The 25,401-nt window shown below is 39.2% G+C and overlaps 1 protein-coding gene across 6 annotated transcripts in view; it reads left to right on the forward strand.

Annotated features, from left to right (window-relative positions):
• Positions 1-25,401, forward strand: part of DIS3L2 (DIS3 like 3'-5' exoribonuclease 2) — a 401,609-nt gene that overhangs the window by 161,434 nt on the left and 214,774 nt on the right. For all 6 annotated transcript variants that reach the window (XM_063104706.1, XM_063104715.1, XM_063104740.1 and 3 more), the window contains exons 7-8: positions 7,875-7,975; positions 14,112-14,359. In XM_063104706.1, coding sequence (XP_062960776.1) covers positions 7,875-7,975; positions 14,112-14,359 — 349 coding nt within the window. The remainder of the gene's footprint in view (positions 1-7,874; positions 7,976-14,111; positions 14,360-25,401) is intronic.

The raw sequence follows: 25,401 nt of genomic DNA on the forward strand, positions 1-25,401 counted from the left end.
TTGTAAAGCTACAGGAATACGCAAGTTGTCGGGTTGAGGCAATAGCTACACTAAAGCCAAAACATTTCATTATTTTAGTTATACTAAGTTTCCATTTATATTGTCAGGGCTAGGACTCACAGACCTTTCAAACCCATTGTATAGACTGGGTCACCAGACCCCTCACATGCCAGGCTGGGTTACCAGACCCCTCACACACAGATCCATGCTCGGTAATTGGGAAAGATCCCGGGAGCCATTGACAGATGACAGGAGCTCAGTCTTCAACAGCGGCAGCAGCAGCTTAGGTCTGGTGGCAGCCATGGTGGCCTCTCAGGGCATTCTGTGGGCACTGACAGCAACAACCTCCAGCAGCAGTAGCGTCCTCCCTGTGGCCCCCTGTGGGCATCCGGGGGGGAGGGGGCGTGGATCAGAGCCACTCATTCTTTATACATAAGTCTCTAACCCAGGACACCTGGGCGCACATACACAATTACATTAGTCAATAGCCAAGGAACACCTGGGTGCATGTGCGTAGTTATATCAAATGCTCAGCAAGATTCTGAACATCTGAGGGGCTCTGACCATTTTCCTATATTTTCCCAACAGACCTATTTTATAATTAGCTATTGTTCTGTACACCTGTACTGTCCAGTCAGTTGTGTCCTGGGTAACATGGCTGGATTCACTCAAAACTCATTGCAAGAGCTAACAACAACATTAATAGTATCTAACAATTTGTTATTGTAGCCAGGGCACTACCTGTAAATATAACTCATATAAATTATTTCTGATTTGCAAAGGAGGAAATTCAGACAGAGAGAAAGAATAACTTGTTCAAAGTCACATAGCTCAAGGTTCAGAACCTAGTTTTGGATTTAGGTCTTGCTACTCCAAAGCCCATGCTGTCATCCTATGAAAAGAAGCAGTGAAATTATATGAAGAAAGCTGTTTATCATTTGGCAGCTTCCAAAATTTTAAACCCTTCAATTTTTGTCCATAACTGAATCATACATTTTTTCAAAACCCTCCCACCCTCATTGGAACTCACCCATATGCACCAGTCTTTCTTCCAAAGCTTATCATGCTGTGGTGGGAAGGACTTGGAGTCAGACTAGGTTCTGACATCCACTCTACTAACCGTCTCCTTGGAGGAACCCTGGGGTAAGTTACTTTACCTCCTTACATTGCTGGTTACTTTTTCCTTAAACTCAGGATGGTAATACTTTCCCAATGGGGTTGCTGAGAAAAATAAATGTGAAAGCACCTATCTCTTCTCTCCATCCCTTGTGCTACTGCCTTAATAGAACATTAGGCATTATCATAATGGCTTCTATACTGTCTCCGTGCTTGTGTTTCCCGTGAAGATCATCACTGCCCTCTTCACTTGTTCTTATCCCTATCACTGCTCCTCATCTATGCTGTATACTGCCACTGGAAGAATGTTTCTAAAAGATAAATCCTAAGCACTTTCTGTTAGTAGTAATGGTTGGCTATCATTCAGATAGACTGAAAAACTACCAAAAATATTTGGATTAAAAAAAATTTTCTTAAAGCATTAAAGAGCTGACAGGCATTACACATCACCAGGTTAAAATTGGAATTTAGAACCCAGATGACATTGCAGATTTGACCAGCGGTTTTGGGGGACAGAAATAAAGCCTAGACTCCTCATGTGAAGCTGGGACCTGAAAGGGCTACACCATCAGGGTGGATGTGAAACATACCACCACTCACATGCAATTGCAGCCTAGGTTCAAGCTGACTGGGTCAACCAAGGAATCTCAAGTCTTGAATTGGTTTAAGGACTGGTAGTGCCTCTGGGTATCTGGCAAAATCAAGTGGAAATTCTTTCAAAAGGAAGGTTTCTTCAACCTAGGCCTCAGATTATTCAGTGACCAGCACATAAATACAACCAGGCACCCAAAGAAACCATATTCCAAAGGTAAGAACCTTGAGAAACCACAAACACCAGAGGCAGCCCTTCAAAAATGTCATCAGATATTGGAATCATCAGAGCCTAAAAAAAGTATGTTTCCTCTGTTTAAAGAAATGAAAGATAAGCTTGAAGATATCTGCAAGAAACAGAAAACTATGAATTGTGACATAGCAAATTGGAAAAGGAACCAAAAAAACTTCTAGAAACAAACATTAAAGTAATGAAATTTAAAACTCAGTGGATGAGGAAAAGTATATATTTGTTTAGTCTGAAGAGAAAAATTCAGTGGATAGATTTAATAGCAGGTTGGATAAAGCTGAAGAGAAAATTAATAAAATGGAAGGCAGTAAGAAAAATTATTTAGAGTATTGCATAGAGAGACAAGTAGAAAATGTGGAGGAGAGGGCAAGAGACATAGAGAATAGAGTGAGAACGTTTAAATAAATTTAATTTGTCCTAGAAGGAAATGAGACAGGAAATGGGCAAAGGTGAAATTTGAAGATAATGGCTGAGATTTTCCATAACAAGTGAGATACCAAACCACAGATTTAAGAAGACCAATGACTGCGAGTAGAATTAAAAAACAAAAATCTAGGGCCGACCCCATGGTGCACTCGGGAGAGTGCGGCGCTGGGAGCTCAGCAGCGCTCCCGCCGGGGGTTCGGATCCTATATAGGGATGACCGGTGCTCTCACTGGCTCAGCGCGGTGCGGCATGTCACAAAAAAAAGAGAAAAAAAAAAAATCTAAATTTAGATACATCAAAAAAAAAAAAAAAAAAAAAAGGCAAAGAGAAAATCATAAAAGCAGCTGGAGAATAAAAGATTAAAGGAGCAGTAGACTGACCATTTACTTCTCATCAAATATAATTCTGATCATGTTATTTTCAAAATTTTCAGTGCCTTTCAATCCCTAAAATATAAAATACAAACTCTTTAGAATGTCATGTGAGGCCTTTCATGGTCTCGTTCCTACAACCCATTTAGACACACAAAGCCTTCCTCCCACTCAGTTTACTCTTAATTGTGTGCCTTTGCACACTCTCTTCTTTTCTGGAATGCTCCCCAAGCCCATCCACCTAGCCAGTTCCTACTTAGCCTTCCCATTTTCAGCTTAGGGGTTAGCTGCTCTGTTAGACTCTGCCTGCTCCCTTCTCATTGCTTGTGTGCACATTGCTTGCCAGCAGGTACCAGCACCATCTGCTTTAAATACTTATTTGCATCTTTGTCTTATTTCTAACATGAGCTTCCTGACACTCCATAGATATTCAGGACCTTCACTGGTTGACTCCAGCATTTCAGGAAGTCCCATGGCCACTCAGGTAATATCTTGATAGAGGTTTTCATGGCTCTTCCCATAATGCTCCAGTTTGTGCTTGTGTGGAGAGCAAGTCACCACAGTTAGCACCAGCAGCCTTGTATGCTGGCATCAGTTGGCTCTGTCTCTTCATTGCTTGTGTTTTCTCAGTGAAGCTGGAATAACAATACTTACTTTATCCATGGTACGAAGTTGTGAATCAAATGAGATAATGTGGGTGAATATGCTGTGAAAACTCTCTAGCATCATATGGTTTCATTAGCTTTATTTCAGAGTGAGAAACTTGCTTGGGCTGGGGATTTTGTGAAGACGGGAACTCATTGGTGCTCCTGGAGGTGGTCCCTCCTGAGCCTAGGCCCTGGCAGGAGCTGGATGTGGGGTCCTAGAATAAGCATCAGCACTCAGTATGTCTGGCAAGCTTGCAGCATAGCAAATGATTATCCACAATGTATGTTACCTTGCTCTTGTGAGAGGACTCTTGTCATTCCTACATTTCACTAGGGAGAGGGGCCCATAAGTTTTCCTAGTTGATTGATTTTGAGAAATCTAAAAGGGACATATTTTCATTTATTAATATATATTGCAGTTTTCATTGAGTGCTCTTTGGAAATTATAAATTTCTGTGGCCCTTCATTCAGAGATGGAACAAGCTTGGATTTGTCAGAGTTTGTAAATCTTTTTACCACCACCACTATCTTAATTCAGGTTCTAATTGTGTCTCACCCAGACTCTAACCCCACCTTTCTAAGATCTCTGCTACCGTTGTCTCTCCACTCCTGAGTGCTACCAAATTTATAACCCTGAAATACAAATGTGATACATAACATTTGAGAGAAAAATTTCCCTGGCTTTTTAAATTCTTTATAGGATAGTGTTCAAGCTTGTCAGTTTCATTGTCTAGACCTGTATGTTAGAAAGTATGTTCTGCTGAGAATATCATTAAATCCTAAAATATCAACGACTTAAACAGAAAAGTTTATTTCTGTCTCATGTTAAGGAAGACTAGGGGTGGGCAGGCCAGGGCTTGTAGGAGAGCTCCACAGTCTTCAGCTCATTCTGTTGTGCTGCTCTGCATAGTGGTTAACTGGGTGCTCGAGGTCCAGCTCTCACATCCACATTCCAGCCAGCAGGAAGAAGGAAAGAGAGAAGGCTTTGCCTCTGCCCATTAAAGATACTTTTTGGAAGTCACTAACAGCACTTTCCCCTGCATCTTATTGGCAAAAACTCAGATGTGCAGGTCATGCATAGTTGCAAGGAGGCTGAGGGATGTGGTCTTTTAACTGGGCTGCAGTATGCCCAGCTAAAAGTTGGGGTTTTTATTAGTAGGAAAGAAGAGATTAGATTATTGGGCAATAACTAGAATCTCTGCCATAGGGCCTATATCACCACTCCACCAGCCTTGTTTCTTCACCATTCCAGTCTCTTCCCACCTGGCACTGTGTCCTCAACCTGTTAGTAGCAACAATAAATCACTTACTAGACCTTTACTATATAGAGCTCTTTCATGGCTCTGGGCATTTAGCAAGTTCTGACCTTTGCCTGCAGTGACCTTCAACTTTCTTATTTCTCTTTGAAACATCTTATATATACATCCTTCAAGCCCCAAGTCACTTCTTCAGTGAATTTTTCTTACTTCCTTAACAGTATGCACGTAGCAGAGTGGAGCAGCGGAAGAGCTTCATAGTTGAATAGACTAGGGTTTGAATCTACTTTCTCTGGCTTGGGCTGGAAAGTATAAAGATGGAAGTTCTCAGCCTATATATTGTATTTAAAGCCACAGCTCAGGTCTCTCTTGAGTTCCAGACCTTCATGTTGGACTGCTTGCTCGATGTCATCACTTCAAGGTCTCACAGGTGACTTCTCAAATATAACCACCTCTGAAATAGAACTCTTGATTTTCACCTCCTCCTCTAGTCCTTACTGTGCTAGTAAATGATGCCTCTATCAACCTAGCTACAGATGTCAGAAAGCTGGAAATAATCCTTCACTTCTCATATTTACTAAGCCTTATATCTAATTATCACCAAAGCCTATTAGTTCAACTCCAAAATGTGCCTTAATTTTGTCTCCAGTGCTTGCATCACAGCTCTATCCTCTCATGCCTAGACTGCTAAACCAGTTCTTAACTGGTCTCCCTACATGAGCTCTTAGCCTGCTGTGATCTTGCCACAGGTAGTGCTTCTCTGTACAAAATCTGTAGCCAGCTTCCCATTGTATTTAGGCCTAAATTCTGACTTCTTATGTCCTGCAAGGCCCTACCTGATTTGACCTCCTTCTACCTCTCATTGTCATCTCTTGCCATGCCCATTCTTGCTTATTGTGCTCCAGCCTCATAGTCCTCTTTCTGGTCCTTGATTGTGTGAAGAACTTCCTGCCTCTGTCCCTTCCCATGTGTCATTCCCTACCCCGGGTCTTTTGTCCCCGCTTCACTCCTGCACACATCATCTTCATGTCTCAACTCAAATGTCACTTCCTCACAAGGCTTTTCCTTGACCTTTAATCTAAATCATATATTTTCCTCTTCTCCTCGGGACTGTTTATTCCTTCTTAGCATTTATCACAATTCATAATTTTATATTTATAGGGTGATTATTTATATATCATCATTCCCACACTAGCCTATATATTCCATAAGGGCTGGAATCATGCTTCTTTTACCTACCACTAAATCCTCAAGGCCAAGTATTCAGTAAATACACATGGAATAAATGAATTAATGATCTTGTGATTAAACAATGCAGTACCTTCTCTTACTAAATTGACAACTTTGCTATTTAGTGTAGCAAGACACATTTGTTGGAAACCTATTAAAGTGATTCACCTTTCCAACCTGGCATTGTGTTTCTTTACATTCATTAACCATATATATGATTCTCACCTCCAAGGCAATAAACTTCAGTTTAATTTATTAGGATGTAACTTTGTTTGAACAAAGCCTCATTTCTGCCAGGATATCCTTATGAATACAGAACCTGAGAAGGTCGTGTTCAGGTGTGATATCTGAAAATCATGATTGGGCCCACTTCTCTGGCTTTGTGCTCTGTCTTTGATTTTAGCTTGTTATAACATTTGTAACAGAAGACTTGCTATTTTGGGATGGAATCTGAAGTAACAGTCATTTTAAGATGGAGCCACCAATGACCATCAAAGAAAGCTGCCTGCCCAGGATTTGAGCTATCTCAGAAAAACCAGTCTGCTCACTATCCTGTCTTGATTGTCAGCTTTTGAGACCAAAAATTCAGATGTCAGGTATCTAAGTAGAGTGTATCCATTCATGGTAATTCCAGCCTCCTATTCTTTCCTTAATACCTTGTTCAGCAGAACACATTGGCAAGGTATGTTACAGGTCAAACAAATCAACAACTTGTATGATTTTTTTTCTCCCCAAAATTATAAAAAGTGTTGTTCTGGAAGCATCTGATGATTTTGGAATCCTGAACTTTAGGCCTAAAATAAAAGATGAACTTGGATGATGTCCCTCTTTTACTGATGGACAGCGTGTCTACAATGGGAAAGTTTGTTTTTGCTTTTTCTTCTTGGAAAACGGTGAAGATTCTGCTTTCAGTGGGCATTTTGATAGGTAGATTTCAGCACAGAAAGAAAAGCAAATAATTGATCATTCTCAAGCTTTGGTAGGTCAGATCATGTCAGTGTTTCCAGAGTACACCCAGAATGGTAAAAGTTGGCTTTAAAGCTGAGCCTTTGATAAGAGGGAGCCAGTCCTGAAAAGGATTTGTTTAGTTTGGCCATGGTAATGTATAAAGGATGGTAAGTACAGGTCTCTCTCAACTGTCTGGAGTGTTAAGTGTTAACCACATGAATTGGTTGTGACTCCTAGAATCTGTAATTTCCAATATAGTTATAGGAATATTTGGGGGGGGGAAATCTAATGTAACAAGTGAAAATATATAATTTTAAATGTTCAGAAGTGTGCAATTTTCTGTTTTTGTTCTTAAGTATTTTTAATACTTCTGGTTCAGAGCCTAACTGCCTCTTTCCTGGGGAGATGTGGTTTCAGTGTCTTGGTGAATATGCATTTTGTAAGTTTTTTAAGAAAGAAAATTATACATTGAAAGACTTTAAGTACTTTATTCTTTATATAATGTCACTAAAAAAACAAGGGAAATCAGGGTTGGGCTATTTATTTATTTATTTAATAAATATAATCTATTTTCTACCATTTTGTTTGTTATGGCTGATACCAAAGTACTTTTAAAAGTTAACATTTATTTTGATTTTGTTTTATTTTAGCAGATGTGCATAATAAATTAACCCATCTCTGTTCTTCATTGTGGACTGGGACAGTATTTAACATCTAGTTTTTGGCACACAAGTGATTTAGTTTAATTCACCATAGTTTGATTCTCTCCAGTTGTATGATGTGTAGCATGTGAATAACACTAAATAGATAAAATGTTCTGCCAAGCCTAAGTGCTCAGTGTGAGCATTAATACAGGTATGTGACATGATTGGCCTTAGCCAAGTCACCTAACCACTGTGGGCCTGGGGTTCCTCTTCTGTAAAGTGAGTAGTTTGGGGCAAATTGTATCCAAGAATCCTTCTAGATCTGAATGAAGAAATCCCATGAGTTGATATGCATCTACTTGTTTCCTCTCTTTTTCTCTCTCTTTTTAATTTAGGAAAAGAGGATGCTCGTGCACCACTTATAAAAGATGAGAGTACCTCCACGTCACAAGACACAGGAGCTTTACCTGAGAAGTCCCTGCAAAGATCAGCAAAGGTCATTACCTACAGATTTTCTTCACTTGTCCAAATGGCTGTCACCTCAGTTACTTGTCAAAGGTCTCTTATGTGATTCAGTCAGGACTACAGTTGGTCATTTAATCAGAGAAGTCATTGGAAGCAGGGGTTCCTAAAAATGGAATTTTTTTTATAACTTTAAACTTATATATTCATTTGCCTGTCTTTGGATAAAGGGCCAAGTCCTTTTCTTTGAGTGTGGGTATGTTGATTGGAGTTCTGTGTTATCTTTTTGCTTAAATCACACTTGTAACGCAGCGCTTATGACTTCCAGTTTTGGTTATTTAAAGTGGAGTGAGAATTTAGACACTGGAGGAGCAATACGCATATAGACTCTGTCTAGATTTTTAGTTTTTGCTCCAATTTTTTTTATTGTTGTCATGCCCATACCTAATTTAAAAATAAATTTTAATAAGTCTTTTTTAGTTTTTCCTAAGCATACAATTTAGTTATCATAGTAACTAAAGTTGTTTTTACATTCCTGTTTCATTGTTCTGCATAATTCAATTTTATTTTTTAATAGTATGTGCTAGTGGCATATTCAGATGTGGGATCAAACACATGCAGATAGCTCATAGCGGCAGCAGCGGTGCAAGGGCAAAAATAAAGTGACATAGTAGCATGCGGCTTCATGTCCCCATGGTACCCAGCAGTATGTTTAACCTGGGAATGCAGTGTGGTCATGCAACCCAGCAAGCTGGCATGAGGAATTTCTAAATCATACTATGTATACGTTGCTCCCATTGTCTGCCCAGTTACCCAGATTTTTTTATTTCAGTAAGCATTTTCAGTATTACCATTGCACTAATCAACATGCTAGGTGAGGAAAATTGTAATGTATGGAAAGCCTGGGGTCTGGATCTGGCTCACAGACTTGTTTTGTTTGACCTGGGCAGTATTTAAAAATTTTGACTTCATAGCTTACATTTTAAAAAGGGGGTGCGGGGAGTGTTCACATAAGAAATTAGACTTCTGGTTTCTCTTGTCCAAACAAAACATCTAGCAACACAGGGCCACATTCCTAAATGACTTTAGTCAGAGCTGAGTAAAAGCAACCTTCTGTTGATAGAACTAGTGTTCTGCAATTTGCTACTGCCCTCCAATGGTACCCGCTGCCCCTTTAGATAGTATTTCCTAATGAATTCAACCTAAATACAAGGCAAAACAGCACTTGTATGTGAAACAGATATCACTTATGCCATGGAGAGTCATTTCCATGACAACTGACATCATATGAATCACAAGTAATGTAAAGCTGCTTTATATACTTACTGTCCTGTCAAAAATTAAAACAAAAAGCAAGGACTTTCAGTTCAGACAAGATGGCATAGACTTGTTTCTTCTTGCTCCTCCTGCTAAGTACACCTATGAATCCTGGAAAAAACAAGAGGGAACCAAAGGAGAATTCTGAAAGGTAAAAGGAGGAAGACAAACCAGTTAGGGACCCCAGGACTAGAGAAACAACATAGCAGCAAGGACCTTCCAATCCCCGCCCCCTCTGACCCCCAACAGAAGGTGACTCAGGCCCTGTTTCTGAATCCTACCCTAGCAATAGAAGGTGGCCCAGGTAGACACACTTCCCACTCAGATTCAACAGAAATCCCCACAGCAACACCAGGCAATCCTGGCATCACCTGTAAGAGGAATTGACTGGGAGCCCTGATGGCAGTAAGTGGCCAAGAGAAGCCACTTATTCCTCCCTCCAGCATGAGTCTTCTCTCTCTCACCAATGGACATCAGGCATCTGAGAGGCTCCAGCAAGGGAGAATCCCGCCACAAGAAATGGCCCAGCCCAGGAAGCCTCTTTGTCCCCATGGGTCTGAGACTCCCCTCTCCCACCCAGAGGCACTGGACAGCCTGAGGACACCAGTAAAGGGGATCTTGCACAACAAGCAGCCCATTTGGGAAGACCCTTTGTCCTCACAGGCATGAGATTCCTCTCCCCCACCCAGAGACACCAGGCAGCCAGATGGCATTGGCAAGGCATATCCTGCCGTAAAAAGTGTGCAGTCCAGGAAGCCTCTTGATCCCTGTGGGCTGGAGACTCCCCTCTCCCACCCAGAGACACTGGATAGCCAGTTAGCACCAGTAAAGGAGATCCTACCACGATAAGAAACGCAAAACGGGAAGCCTCTTTGTACCTGCAGACTGGAAATTCCCATCCCATACTTAGAGAGACAAGGTGGCCTGGCCTTGGGAAGTTCCTTCCACCCTCCCAGGCAGTACCAGTGAAGATCAAAGGGAGTATGGTCCCAGTGGCACTATATAAACCAAACATAGCAGAATAGCACTGCAAAGGCTCTGAAAATGAGTTTGTCATTGGAACTACAGTCCACTAAAGTAAACCAGGACAGGATCTATATGCTAAACCTAAACAGGGCGACTGCCTTATGAAATAAAGGGTTTAAGTAAGACCCAGAGTCTCTTAATATGGTAGCCAACAGGTCCAGGATACAATTGAAAACCATCTGTCATACCAAGAACCAGGAAGAGCACAACTTGAGTGAGAGAGGACAAACAACTGATGCCAATACTGAGTGCTGCAGTTATCTGACAATAATTTTAAAGCAGCCATTATAAAAATGCTTCAACAAGCAATTAAAAATTCACTTGAAACATGTGAGAAAGTAGAAAATCTCAGTAAAGAAGAAGTTATAAAAATGAACCAAATGAAAATTATAGAACTGAAAAATACAGTAAAAGAAATAAAACACTTGCTGGATGGTCTCAATAGTAGAACAGAGATTACACAGCATAGAATCAGTTAACTTGAGGACAGATCAATAGAACTTACCCAATTTACCAGTGGCTGAATTGTTCCAATGCTGAGGATTTTTAGGACAAGAAAGGTGAGGCATTTGACAACATAGGTAAGAGGACTTGAAGTAATGGAACATGGCTCTGGAGAGTAGGGCAGGATTCAAAGCTTAGATGTAGCTAGCAGACTTGGAGGGCAGGCAAGGGTGGAGGCACTAGAAGTGTTGATGTGCTGAAAAAGCCTGTGGGGCACAGCACGGGAGAGCTAAGAGAGCTGCCTGGTGGATGGGTCTGAGAGGAGGTATTGGGATTGGATTAGCTCTAGTTGTTGCAGAGGTGTGGCCATGAGGATGAGTTGCTGAAATTGAATGGAAGTGAAGGCCACTGGCATTGAAGAGTTCCTTACAGAAACTGTGAGGATAAGGTGTTGGCTGAGTCATTCAACTGGATGAAGGTGGGAGAGGCAAATGGTAAGCCAGGTGTCACAGAGTGACCAGGAGCTCAGTGGATGACAGTAACAAGAAGGAGACAACCTAAACCGGAAAAGGGTGCAGATACATGTATGGGGCTAGTAGAGTAAGTGGTCTGCATATGGCAGAGTAGCACAGGAAAACATGGACACTTCTTTCAGGGGCTGTCTGTGAGAAGGAGCAATCTTTGCCCCAAAGAGTTGGAGCAGTCAGTCCTTATGACAGACAGGTGCATGCAAGGAGGGGGTTAGAGCATTCTTGAAAGAGGGAACAGCAATTTTTTCAAACAAAAAAACTTTTCTGAGGAGATGGGGAGAGGCAGAAGGAAGAAAGTAGAGCATGCAGTGGAACCAAGATTGGATGAGAAGACCAGTGCCCTAAGGTACTTTCCTGTGGGGTAGTAGCTGGGAGTGACTAGGGGCGAGGTGTGGTGCACTCCCTGGTTTAGAGGTTCTCTGCAGACAAGCTGAAACCTTGCGTGGAGTCAGAGACCTGAATGAGAGTAGCAGCTAGCTCAATAGCAGTCTGAATCTACTCAGGGTCTAGTAGAATGTTGGCAAGTAATTCCAATGAAGGAAGGAAATTGCATACTGTCTACAGTGGGAGAAGGAAGCAGTTCAGGAAGAATGCCTTCTCAGGGTGCGTGAGGGAAAAAACTCCTTCTTAAAGAATGCTTCTCTCTTGGCAGAAATAGCAATGTACATGTAGTGGAGTGGTGGCCTGAATCTTCGCCTAGTTAAATGAGAGATTGGGTGTAATCTTGGAACAAAGGAAAGTTAAATACTCATATTTCTTCTTTCAGCTATTGAAGGCATAACTAAGAACAGTAGTTTATTTATGTTTAATAACATTTTTTAAAAAGCATCTACGATGTTGTTCATGTGATATACTGGTATTGTTCATGTGAGAAAAATGTAACGTGGAACACATACCAGAAGCTATGCTTTTCTGCTGGAGTCTCACATATATTTGTTGCTTTGCCCCCCCCCCCACGGATTTGTCACCCAACTTCCCCTGGGTGACGGAGCCTCAAAGGATTACTCAAAGCCCATCTCTTCTGAGCAGTGAAAAGCCCAGAAGTGGTTAACTTCCTTGGAACCCTCAAGTGAGAGGTGTCCCTTCCTTGGGAAATTAACATGGAATTGGGGTTCTCTTCCTGCATTTATTTTCCAGACCAGGAAGTTACAGGAAGAGAACATAGGTGGGGTTATAGTTTAACAATATAGGCTGGCAACTTTCAGTGAAACAAGTCAGATGACATTCCATTAGACAATTAAGTGATCCACCAACAAAAGCTTGATCTTAGCAAACATTCCTTCTCCCTCCAGAAGTTTTCCAGTATCTTTACATTTTAACCAGTAACTAGTCTGTCCTTGAGCCAGCAACCTTGCTGTGCCACAAATCTTTATCTTACACCAGAGACTTTATAGCTTGAGGAAAATTTCCTGTCCTCTGCAAGGTCAATATTTGAAACTGCAAGGCTTTGGAAAACCAGGCCCTGTGAAGTACATTTGCTTTAAGAATCCTCTACATCTCCCCCATTTTATTTATTTAAAAGAAAAAGCAAGAGCTATAGATCAGGTTGGCACAGTTAAGAAAAAAGCATCTAAAGCAAAGTTGGTATCATTTAGCATGGCAAGTCCTTTTAATTTACTTCAGATGAGGACTGATGATGTCATCGTCTCTCAGGGCAGCTGCAGCAGCATCAATCCAGGTGCTGTGAATTGGATGTAATTGCCAATTGTTGAAATTCTGGAAAGGGATTCTGCTCCGTATAATAGTTGATTCTGAGTCCAGAGAGTTTGTTAATGTTAAACTGTCCAGGACAACACCTTTGACTCTGACTCCCTCATTACTTCTGATTTTTATAATGATAATAAGGGGAGAGATGTAGTGGGTTAGAAATCTTGATTCTCATTTGATTTTAGAATAGGGTTTTTAGGTAAATGCATGTATGGGGCAAAAGCCCTTAGACAGGGGGTCACAGCCCACAGATAGCGTGGCAAAAGCCCATCTAATCAACTCTTAATCACTGTTTAGGTATGGGATTGTAGACTAATGTTTTTAGAGATAACAGATGGTTGTCATACCAATCCTCTTAAGAGATTTTAAGAATTGCTGAAGGAAAAGTTGTGGAAAAAAATGTTTGCTAGGGGCAAGCTGTCTGTTGGGGGAAACTTTAGAGAAAATTGTATTTAGATTTTATCATAAGAATGTAACTTTGCTTAAGGAGAGGTCATACTTTAGATAATGAGCCAGTTTGACCAACTTAGCTTTTTACTAATTGTACCTTGGAATGTCACTTTATTTTACTGATGTTACTAGTTTCCATTGTTAAGCTATACTTAGCCATGGACAACTTTTGTAACATCGCCCATGTCCTTATGTCCTTCTTTGATGATTGAATCAACTGATTTTCCTTGTGAAACTTCTTCCTTGTCTTGTCAATAAAAAGAAAGGCTGATTTTGGATCGGGGCTGCTCCCCTGATGGGTGGCAGTCCCTCCAGGCCTCATTGATGGTACTTTGAGTGAATTCTTTCTTTCTCTTTTCTCCGCCCCAGTTACACAGAGGAAAGTGTAACATATATTCATAAGACATAAGTCATGGTTCACTTTCATTTAATTCATCCATGTATTACATAGGTTAGACACAAACACACACACACACCAGACACACACACACACGCGCGCACGCATATACACCCTAGATACTTATTGCAATTTAAGTATAGATTACTTCACAAAGCATCACTGAGAGGCACTTCATTTTGACCTTGTTTAGAAAAATTGCTGGACCTAGCTAGTTGATCAAATAATAACCTGCTGGCTTCTAACTCTTATCCAGTTCTACAAATAAACTATGTTGACTGTATCTTTGGTGTTTTCAGGTGGTTTACATCCTGGAGAAGAAACATTCTCGAGCAGCAACTGGCTTTCTCAAACTCCTGGCTGATAAGAACAGTGAACTGTTTAGGAAATATGCCCTGTTTTCTCCCTCAGACCACCGGGTGCCTAGAATTTATGTGCCTCTCAAGGACTGTCCCCAGGACTTTGTGACACGGCCTAAAGATTATGCCAACATACTATTCATCTGCCGCATAGTGGACTGGAAGGAGGACAGCAATTTTGCCCTGGGGTAGGTGATCTCTAGCAAGATAAACCACAGGTCACAGGCAGAAGTCAGTTTAGGTGGCTGTTAGGTAAAATTTTTGTGTATTTTAATTATTTTTTCTTTATTAAAGCATGGTACATTGTGTATTTTGGTCCTGACTCTTCAGAAATTGCCTTTAGCTGCCAACTTAACTGGTCTCCTAGAGTTTCCATGAGTTACCAGGCAGTCACCTTTTTGTTTTTGTTTTTTGGCATAAAATATAAGCACATTCTAAGGCTTTGCTTATTCCCTGTTATGTCATGAATCCCATTTGTACTGGTATACTGCAGAGAATTATTGCATCCAACAACGGTCTTCTCCTTTCAGACACTAGTGGTAAAATATGCTAAGTCCAGGTATATTCAGAGGACCCCAGGCTCCTCTTCTTTCAAATGTGAATACAGAGGCTCGTTTGAATGCTTTTCTGGTATGGATCTTCAGAGGTTTCACCTATGGTGTTAAAAACTACATTACCCTACTGTGAGCAGGAAAAGGGTACTATGTTTTTGTTGGAGCTGTCAGAAATCAATCTAACTTAAATATAGATGATGTAGTCCCAGAGAATCATTTTGATATGAAGAAACTGCTAGACCCAGCTGTTTGGTCAAATGCTGTGCCTATTTTCTTCTTAGAACTGGTATTCATTTAGAAAGAAAAGCAATATTAAGTTTTAGCTATATCTTTAGGCCTTTCTTATAGATGGTGTCTGGCTTATGCTTCACAGAAAATGACAATAAAGATATATAATCTAGAAAAGAGTGTGTTCTGATCTTTACTTTTAGTCCAGTTTAGTGACTTACTTGTTGGTCATCTAACTTACGCAGAATGGACCCTCCTGGGAATGGTCCATGCTTTTGAGAGCCAAACTGAATGTGCTGCTTTTATCAGGTTTACTCTATACTTAGCTTCATACCCCTAGCAAAGTAAGCCAAGTCACATCTGTGTGTCATGCTAATGCAACTTAGGAAACACTACCCTGTACCACTTTTTCAGTTATATGAAGATCAGTGTGATGTATATGATCTCAGAATTGCTGAGGCACAGTTGCACTTTCTTTTTTGCCCTCAAGTGGTATGATTGCAGTGTCATCATTTTTAAGCCTAATTCATTATCCAAAAGTGAAGTCAACCCCCTGAGCTCTAAATTGACCTTCTCAGAGGCTTGCCAGTTTCTCACCATCAAATCAAAAGGCTGATAATGGCTGTGCCACCTGGCCTCTGTTGATTGTGCTGCCACACTCTGTTTGGCAGCGAAAAGGGAAGACTCTCACATGAAACCAGGAAAGTAGCCTTGTCTTTTATCTGCCTTTCTGTTGTATCCTATTGTACATACTTGATGGGACTACTTCCTTAGTTTTCAAATTATAAGGGTGTAGTCAGGAAATCTTCATGGTATGAGTTTCTCTTAGTATTTGAGTGTCTTTCTAGGTCTAGGTTCCTTTTTTATTATAGCTGAGCCATTAGTTCATCAGGAACAAGTACAACTACCACCAAAAAGGGAGTCGGGCTTTTGAAAAAGCAAGCACATTTACTGGGTCTAAAGAAAAAATGTTTAAAAATCATAACTATATGCAAGTATTAATCATGTAATTTTTCAAAATAAAAAAATTTGAAGGTAACCATATTTAGATGGAAAACTATGCTTCTTTTCTACCTTGTTAATATAAAGACATTAAAAATAGTCTTTTATGGAAATATGTCTTTTAAAACCTTTGTGGAAAAGAGAAAATTTATTTTAAGAAATATGATGTGACTGGTTTTTGTGATGACGTTCTCAGAGGGCGTCTGTTGCATGAGGGCTGATGGCTGCAGCTGTTGAGCATGTTGGTGGTCGCCTTGCCATTTTGTTCTGGCTGTCAGTTACTGATCTTTAGGAACTGAGGTCACTGTTTCCCAATCAGAACATGCTGTGCTATGTATGACTGCCTAGGTTTCCTCCCTCATCTTTGTCAGACTTTGACCAGGAGGGTGAAGATAGTACCTGCTGTGGGTGTGAGTGTGTATGGTTAGATTCCACATAAACTATGCCTAAAAGCCGACTTTAGCTAAGGTGGCTTCCTTCTCAATTTCTTCCCTGCCCCTATACCTCTACCCTTAAAAGTATTGAACTTCCTCTGCCTATGTAAATGCTACTAATTATTTAAGCCCAAAGCCAGGTCACCAGACAGGTTTTGATCAACTATGTGTAAAGTACTATGCTACCTTATTTGAGAAATACAAAGGTAAACAAGCTGTGGTTTCTCTATTCAAGGAGATTGTAATATAATGCAGAAGTACTTGTACATAAATGCCATTGGGATAGTTTGATTCTAAGAAATGGAATCCCACTTGAGCTAATTTAAATAAAAGTAAAGATTAATATAAGAAACTGGTGGTTCTCCTAAAAACCAGAGCAGGAAATGGAGGTGGTCTCATGAAAAACTCAGAACTAACAAGCTGTTATTAGTCCGTTTTGTGTTGCTATAAAAGAAATATCTGAAACTGGGTAATTTATAAGAAAATGAAGTTTATTACTTATAGTGTCTGAGTCTGGGAAGTCCAAAGTCCATCTGATGGTGGCAACAGTGACCCAGGGGTCACACATTGCAAGATGGCGGAAGCAGAGAGAATATAGAGAGAAAGACAGACTCTCCTCTTCTTTTAAAACCCTCAGAACCACATCCCTGACCACCGTTTTTAATCCATTCACTACTGCATGATCCTACAATCCAGTCATCTTTTTAAGGCTCCACCTTTTGCTTACCATAATAGGATTTCCCACCATCTTAACAGTCAAAGTGGGGGCTAAGTTTCTAATACATAAAACTTGGGGGACACAATTCAAGTTTCAGGAAGTTTTGGGGGGACATAATTCAATCCACTACACAAAGCAACAAAGGAATTGCAGCTTCTCTCTCAACCATCCTGACCAACCCAGCCACTACATGGTATCTTTTCTCTGTCTTTTTCTGTACATGAGTTGTGTTATTCTGCTTCTCTCTACACAGTAGCCATCTACCTGCTCAATAGTATACGTGGCCCCAAAATGACACTGCCAGTCCTCTGCAGGTCACATACTGAAGTTTGATCACCATACAGAATTTCTAAGGAAGAAAATCTTATTGGTCTAGCTCGAGACAGGTATTTGCCCTTGTCAGTAGTTTTAACTAGTGGTAGGGGTCCAGGGTCCCATTACCCAGCACTCCATTAGCAGGATGTAGGACTTAACGCTCTGGGAAGGAGCATGGATAAAAGCAGATGATGTGAATGGCCTGTCTCTTTGAGCTCTAACTGTAGTACAAAGCAGAATGTTGTAAGTTCTTCCACAGGAATGAAATAGTTTTCAGGAAGTTTAAAGGAGGTCGGTGAAGGGGGAAAGCCAAGATCATTTCTTGGAGAACAGAAGCCTCTTTGCTAAAAGATCACTCTGACTGAGAGTGTAGAGTGGAAGGGAGGGGACATGACTGGCAGCAATAGGCTATTGCAGTAAGATGGATGAGATGGGGAGAAACTGAGATAAAGGGTTGAAAGGGAGGAAACAAAAGGAGTGACAAGATTGAAGGGAGATTAAGAAGGTAAATTCTCCCAGATGTGATGACTGAGTAGAAATGGGGCATGACGGAGATGGATGAAATCTTGGGTGAACTTTCAGTCCTCTGACTTGGGTGAGTGGGTAGATGCTGATAGCATTTAACCACGGCTTACTGAGAACAGCCCCAGCTCCTGCCATACCCTGCGCTAATGCCTCAGAGCTTGTCCTTTCCTGAGCTTAGTGTGTTTGTTCATAGTTCCAAACTTTTGCATGTTACGCTTTCTTTCCCAGCAGTGACTTTCTCCTTTCTCCAGTGTTTGCTTGGTGAAATAACTCAACTTTTAAAATCAACTGAGTTGTCCACTGAAAAAATGCTTCCTGACTCACAGGCCTCTCTTCTGGTGTTCCCATAGCTTCTAATAATACCTTTACTGTAGTTCTCATCTGTCTACATTGTAATTGCTTATTTAGGTATTTTACTTGGCCATAAACTCCTTTATGCAAGGATACTCAATAAATGTTTGCTGGCTGGTCAGATGAGTAGATGAAAATGAATCAATGATCCCAAGGTCCTGAGCCAGGTTGACTAGGAAGATGTTGTACCATAAACCAAGCTAGAAAACACAGGAGGAGTAGTTTGAACCAGAAAATAATGAGAATCAAGGTTGTATGACTTCAAAATCAACACTTGATTACAGCATATAAAAAGTACGTAAACTCAGGTGGAGAATGCCAAATTTAGAAAGTACAGATATTTAACAATAAGATTGAATAGAATGCACACTGTAATTGAATATCTGGACCCTTTGGAAGGGTCCTTAAGTTAAGAGGCTCTCAATCTTGGCCTCCTCTTCACTGTAAGTATCGCTTCTCTCCCACCCCCAATTGTGTTCTGGTGCCTCCATTTAAGGGGAGATCAAAGAGTATTACAGTATTAGAGACCTCTAGTAGCTAGAAAGTTATTTTCTATCTTGTTCTTAGAATTTTCAAGAGAGATCTCAGTTAAACCTTGCTTACCTCTCTAAACATCACACCTACCACATGTTCATGGATATTATTCTTGTATTGCTGTCAAAACCCAGATAGTCTCTTTTTAGTCAGCCCTTGCTGGCTTTTAGGGATCACTGCTTTTTGTTCTATATCACAGCATTTTTAGCACTTTTAATATTTAGTACCAGACTTCTATTATTTAGTACTTAATATTTAATATTTAAGAAAAAGCTACATTGGTTTCCTTGCTGCAATGATTTGCAATTATATAATCAGACTTACAGTTTTAAGAGCTTTCCAGCCATCTTAAATCATCTTTCCTTTTAGAAACTCTTGCAGTGGAATTCATGCCTATATTTCCTCAGATCTTTGTGAAATCTGCTATCCTAAAGTTGAGAGTTTATAGTCCCACCTTTTCCTTCCAACTGTCATGAGTATGAAGATATCATGGTCATTTTCTCCTAGGTTTGTCATGATTTCTTCTTCCCAAATATTTAAGGATAAATCTTGAGGAAAATGGAAAAGTTTTACAACAGTTACTGTGAGGAATATAATAGTGTTTCTTGGCAACACTGAAGGCTAACCGAAGATATGTGACATGAATTGACCTAGAGCAAATTGACATATTTATATTATTTTATCTAGCTAACTTTGGCGACTTTGGGGGATGGGGAGGAGGGAAAATAAATAGGTCAGTGCAGGTATAGCCAAGTTGAAAAATTTTTGGTTGAACATGAAGTTGCTAGTCTTAATGCGAGGCTGTTGAAATGATAGAGAATGGGGCATGGTACTGCTGGTTTTGACGAGCATGAAGGACAGTAGGTTCCATTGGAGTGAATGACTGGGTGAGGTGAAAGCAGAGGAGAGAGGTTCTGATTGCTAAGTCATGTGGTGGAGAAGGAAGTGGGTGGGTGGGGTCTGCTCTGATACCTCCTGCATCTCCTCCTAGCTTTGCACCTTATGGCCATTTGTCAGATAATTAGAAATATCTGTTGACTGATGTAAGCAAATATTTTTACTATTCCATTTGGTTTTGATAGGTTCTGAATTTCTTATGGGGTAGATGTGAATTGGTCAGGTGGTCATTAAATTACATTAAATTGTAATTAGTAGGAAAATGAAACTGTAACTAGGTTGGTAGAAAAAAACAAACAGGAGAAGTTTGTTTCATTGAGCCATAGCCTACAAGACCAGCAAACCGGGAAATAACTATATTTAATCTTTCCCCCTAGCACGAAGGAGTGTTTCATCTTTTCCAGAGCATATTCTTTATTTAAAGACTCTTCTGAGAGACCAAGTTATATAATGTATGAACTTGCATTACCAAACTTAGAGTTTATAAATCCTTTTCATGGAGTGTGGCTCTAACTGGCTAGCAGACAATAAGCAAATCAGGCTGAGGAGGGGGCTCTTTTTTGTGACTGTTGGGCTCCACCTGGTGGCCTGTAAGGTTCAGTTTTGGAAAACGCTACGCCTTCAACATTGAGAGCATTCTAGACAAAGCAGCAAAAGTAAAAGGAATGGAGGAAGCTAGTCCTGGTACCGGCGTGGGGCACCAAATTGTTCCCTTCCTCAGGGAGCACTGTATGCAGTTGCTGACACTTCTTCCTTGGTCATCATCTTCATCTACAATTTCTAGTGTACCTGCTTGAAAATACTTTAAAGTGTTAAAGAACCTTAGATGCCATTGGCCTTCTCTTATCCTCATTAAATATTTTCAGCTTCCCTTTGCTCTCTTCATAACAACATTAATTCACCTTCAAGCTTCAAGGCCTTTCCAAAAATCATTCAGTATTGTTGAGCCTTTCTTCTTTCCTCCACTCTTTTATCTATTTTCACTGATAAAGCACTTTTCTTTTCCTAAAGTCCCCATTCCTTACTTGCTGCCTTTTGCAGTGTCAGAACACTGAGCAAGAAGAAGGGAAAATAAAACTTGTTCTCTTCTCTTGATTATAGAAAATAATACATAAAATATACAGCCAAAAACATTGTGTATCTGCTGTACTTTGTTTTCACTTTGTATTGTTACTGAAGTTCTGGGCCCTTGGTGTAGCTGATGTTAGGTTGTTGCTGGCTTCTAGGTTCTCAGGGAAATGATACCATTGTTTCTATTTGCATAGAGTTTCCAACATGGGCTAATATGCATGAGGGCATTTATTTGAGAGTGGTGATGTTAGTGGTAATCACTACGAGGATGTACGACTGTCTTCCGTGGATAGCCTAGTTTTAAGGCCAAGACTTCATAAGAATATTTAGAAGTGAAAAGAGGATGAATGACTGAGAACACTAATGTTAAGTGTTTCTATTTTCTTTAAGGCAAACAGGCCAATTCAAAGGACTTTCTTGTCATAATTTCTTCTATCTGTAGCTGGTCCCTTCCTTCAATAACTTTTTTACTTGCACATCATACAGGTCAATAGATCAGATACTTTATGTAGAATTTATGTAAAATTTTTATATGCACACTCCCATAACTCCCACAACTCCCACCTGTCAACTGTAGGAAGTTGGGAATGTTGTTTCAGTGCTGTCTGGATTAATTTTACAGCAGGACCCAATTGTAATGTCATTTATTATATCAAAATTAAGAAAAAATTTTAATTTTAATTTTCTGAAATACATAAATATTGAAAATTTACTGTTAAAATTATTCAAATATATACTATAGAAAATGAAAATTTTCCAGAATTTCACCCTAGAAATAATCACTATTAGGGGTTTGGTATAAATTTGAATAAATTATTGTTTTAAAAATATTTATTAACTATATTTACAAAGTATGTTGAACACACAAAAGAATACATGTAATGCATACAATTTTTGAACCCCGATATTAAAACCAACTCATGAATTTACTACTCAGATTAGGAAATATAGTATCACCCATACTAATGAAGTTTTTCTTGTGTGTTCCACTCTATCCTATCCCCTAATTTTCTCCTTAGAGGTAACTAGCGTCTGAAAAATGCTAATCAAAATATGATTTCTAAAAATAATTTGCTCGTATTTACATCCCTTAATAATGTTACTTAGTTTTGCTTGGTTTTGAACCTTGTAAAAATCATCATGTTACAAATATTCTACGACTTGCATTTTCATTTAATATTATGTTTCTAAAATATACTCACATTTTACTCTTCTTTTTTTTTTTTTTGCAGCTGGCTGGAATGGGGATACAAACCCTTGATCTTGGTGTTATAACACCGTGCTCTAACCAACTGAGCTAACCGGCCAGGCTGTTTCACTCATTTTAATCTGTAGTATTTCCATTTCCTGAAATGTACCATAATTTATTTACCTAGCAATGGACATTTGATTTGAAACAAGATTTTTGCTATTACAAACAATGCTCCTACAAACATTCCAGTGCTTATAGGCATTCAAGTTTCTCTAGATACTACTTAAGAGTGAAATTATTGTATCACACATATGTACATGTTTAACTCTACAACTTTATAGCCAAACCGTTTTCCAAAATGGTTGTACCCATTTTTAGTCCTACTAGCAATGTATAAGAGTTTCCATTGCTTCACATTCTTATTAACACTTAATATTGTTAGATTCTTCAATTTTTACCAGTGAGGTGGGTGTGAAATGGTACATCATTATGATTTTAATTAATTTTTTCAAAATTACTAATGAGATTGAGCATCTTTTCATGTATTGATGGTCATGTTTCCTCTTCTAAAAAATGTCTTTGTATTTTTACCCTTTTTTAACAGTTAATTTTTTGTTTAGATAATTTTGATTTACAGAAATTGCAAAAATGGTACAGAGAATTCCTGTATTCCTTTTACCTACCTTCTCTTTATGTCAGCATCTTACATTACCATAGAATGTTTGTCAAAACTTAGAAATCAACCTTGGTACAATATTATTAAATGAAGTCCTATTAGTAGGACTTACTGAGGTCTTACCAGTTTTTCCACTAACATCCTTTTTCTGGTCCAGAATCTGGTCCAGAATGCCACACTACAGTTAGTTATGTCATTACAGTCTCTCCAGTTTGTGACAGTTCCTCAGTCTTTACTTGCCTTTCATGGACTGATACTTTGAAGAGTACTTGTCAGTGATTTTGTAGAATGTTTCTCAGTTTCAGGTTGTCTTATGTTTTCTCATGATTAGATTGAGATTGGGCATTATTGGGAAAGGTACCACAGAGGTGATGTGCATCATATCAGGGGCACATAATGTCAGTATGTATTACTGGTGATTTTAACCTTGACCATTTGGCTAAGGAGGTATCTGTAGAATTCCTAACTTACTATTTTTCTCTTGTAATTATTGTACAATTGTCCCTTGGTAATGGGGAATCGCTTCCAGGACATGTCCCCACCCACTCACCCCTGCCCCGCATATACCAACATCCATGTATAGTCAAACCCCTTATATAAAATGATGCGGTGTTTGCATATAACCTATGCATATCCTCCCATATACTTTAAATCATCTCTAGATTATTTATAATACCTAGTACAATGTAAGTGCTAGGTAGATAGTTGTTATACTGTGTTGGCTTTTATTTGTATTATTTTTTATTGTCGTATTTTTTTTTCCTTCAAATATTTCTAATCTGCAGTTGGTTGAATCTGTGGATGCAGAACCCAAAGATATGGAAAGCCGACTGTCCTATGTTTTGGGGAAGATTTTTTGAGACTATGCAATTATTCTGTTTCTACTTAAACTTTATCACCCACTCATTTTAGCATTCATTGGTGCTTTTTCCCATTTTGGAAGGATTTAAAATTTTTTTAACATTTATTTGTACATATTTGTGGGGTACAACATCTTGTTTCAATACATGCATATACTGTACATTGATTCACTTAGAATAGATAGCATAGCTTTGTACCGATTAATCCACCAGTTCCCCACACTTTTACCCATTTTTAATTGGGCTGTTTGTTATTTTTTTAGAGTTAAAAATATATATATTCTAGAAAATAATTTTTTTAGCAGTCACTAACATGGAAAATGCCTTCTCCCTGGTTTCTGAATTGTCTTCCATGTTATTAATGCTATTTTCTGAGGAACAGGTGTTTAAAGTTGCATTTTCTAACTTTTTGAGGCTGGTATATAGAATTACAATTATTTTTTGTATATTAATCCTGTATCCAGTCATTTTGCTAAATTCCCTTATTAATTTTAATACTTCAAATGTAGTTTCCTTTAGCCTTTCTGTATGGATAATTACATCATTGGTAAGTAATGACAGATTTGTTTCTTCCATTCCAGTCCCTGTAACTTTTATTTTCTTTTTCTTATCTTCCTGAATTGGCAATTCACAATTGAGGAAGGAGATATTTTTCACACAATAACTGATAAAAGTTCAGTTTTAAATAAAAGTAGTGGTAGCAACCCTTTTTTTTTCTTGTTTCTGATTTTTTTGATATGTTAATATAATAATTTTGCTAATGTGACATCTGATTATAAAGGACTTGAGGATTTACCTAAATACATGTCTGTGGGTTTTACTCATTGGTTTTACTGTCTTCAGTTTTCTTAACTTTCCTTTGGAGTTTTAAGGAAGAGTAGTAAAGGCTTCTTTTCCAGGCTCAAAAGCATTAATTCATTTATTCATAAATTCATTCAACCAACATGTATTGGGCACCTAAGATATACAAGTCTCAGTGAGATACTGAAATAAAAAATTGTTTGAATAAAACATTTTTTTATGTTTGAGGATCTTATGGATGATTCTCCCCATCTACTGATAAGGACGCGATGTACCTAAAGCACTATGACACAGCTAGAAAGTGGCACATGCCAGAAAGGAGATAAAACTGAAGGAGAGTTATAGTAGTTAGGAGAGAGATCTGCTCTGGGGGACAAGGGTAGCTTCCAGGCCTTGTTTCTATATTCCACAAAGAGGAAATGAACTGGGTTTGTGTTTTGTGGGCCTGGTTCAACATGGAAGTCATAAAGGGAAAACCTGTAAGGTGGGATATATTGTTTAAGGAAGGGCCATTTATAATATCATTATGCTCTAGAACCAGCAGCACTGTGTCAGTGTGTGGTAAATACCTACTAGATACATGATGCTAACAGTCCTGAGGTTTTACTTTTGGTTTTAAGAGCTTTATGTTTTCCGTTGCAGAGAGAAGGGAGGGAAAGGGAAGTTTGCTTCTCATGGATGATATTTTTAATGTTTTGAATTGGGATGCTTTTAGCAGCAAGTGGTAGAAAACCCTGAACCAAAGTGACTTAAATAATAATGGAATATATTATCTCACATAAGTGGGAGTTCAGAGATCATGCAGCTCCAGACCCAGTACAGTCAGTGACTGGTAATATCAGGTTGCTCTTTGCTGTCTTCAGTGGCTTCTCTATGGTCATGAAGATGGCTGCTAGTATGGTTAGGCTACATGCTTTCTCAGTCACATCCAACACAGAGGTGGAGATCCTGCCCACCAACCGTAATATTCATTATGGTCTCCAGGGAAACCATGCATTGATTGTATTAGAATGATGAGTATTTGCCTCTGGAGCTGAAGTTGAGATGAGTTCCCTCTATGAAAAATATTAGG

Source organism: Cynocephalus volans, chromosome 1, assembly GCF_027409185.1.
Source record: "Cynocephalus volans isolate mCynVol1 chromosome 1, mCynVol1.pri, whole genome shotgun sequence".
NCBI lineage: Eukaryota > Metazoa > Chordata > Mammalia > Dermoptera > Cynocephalidae > Cynocephalus > Cynocephalus volans.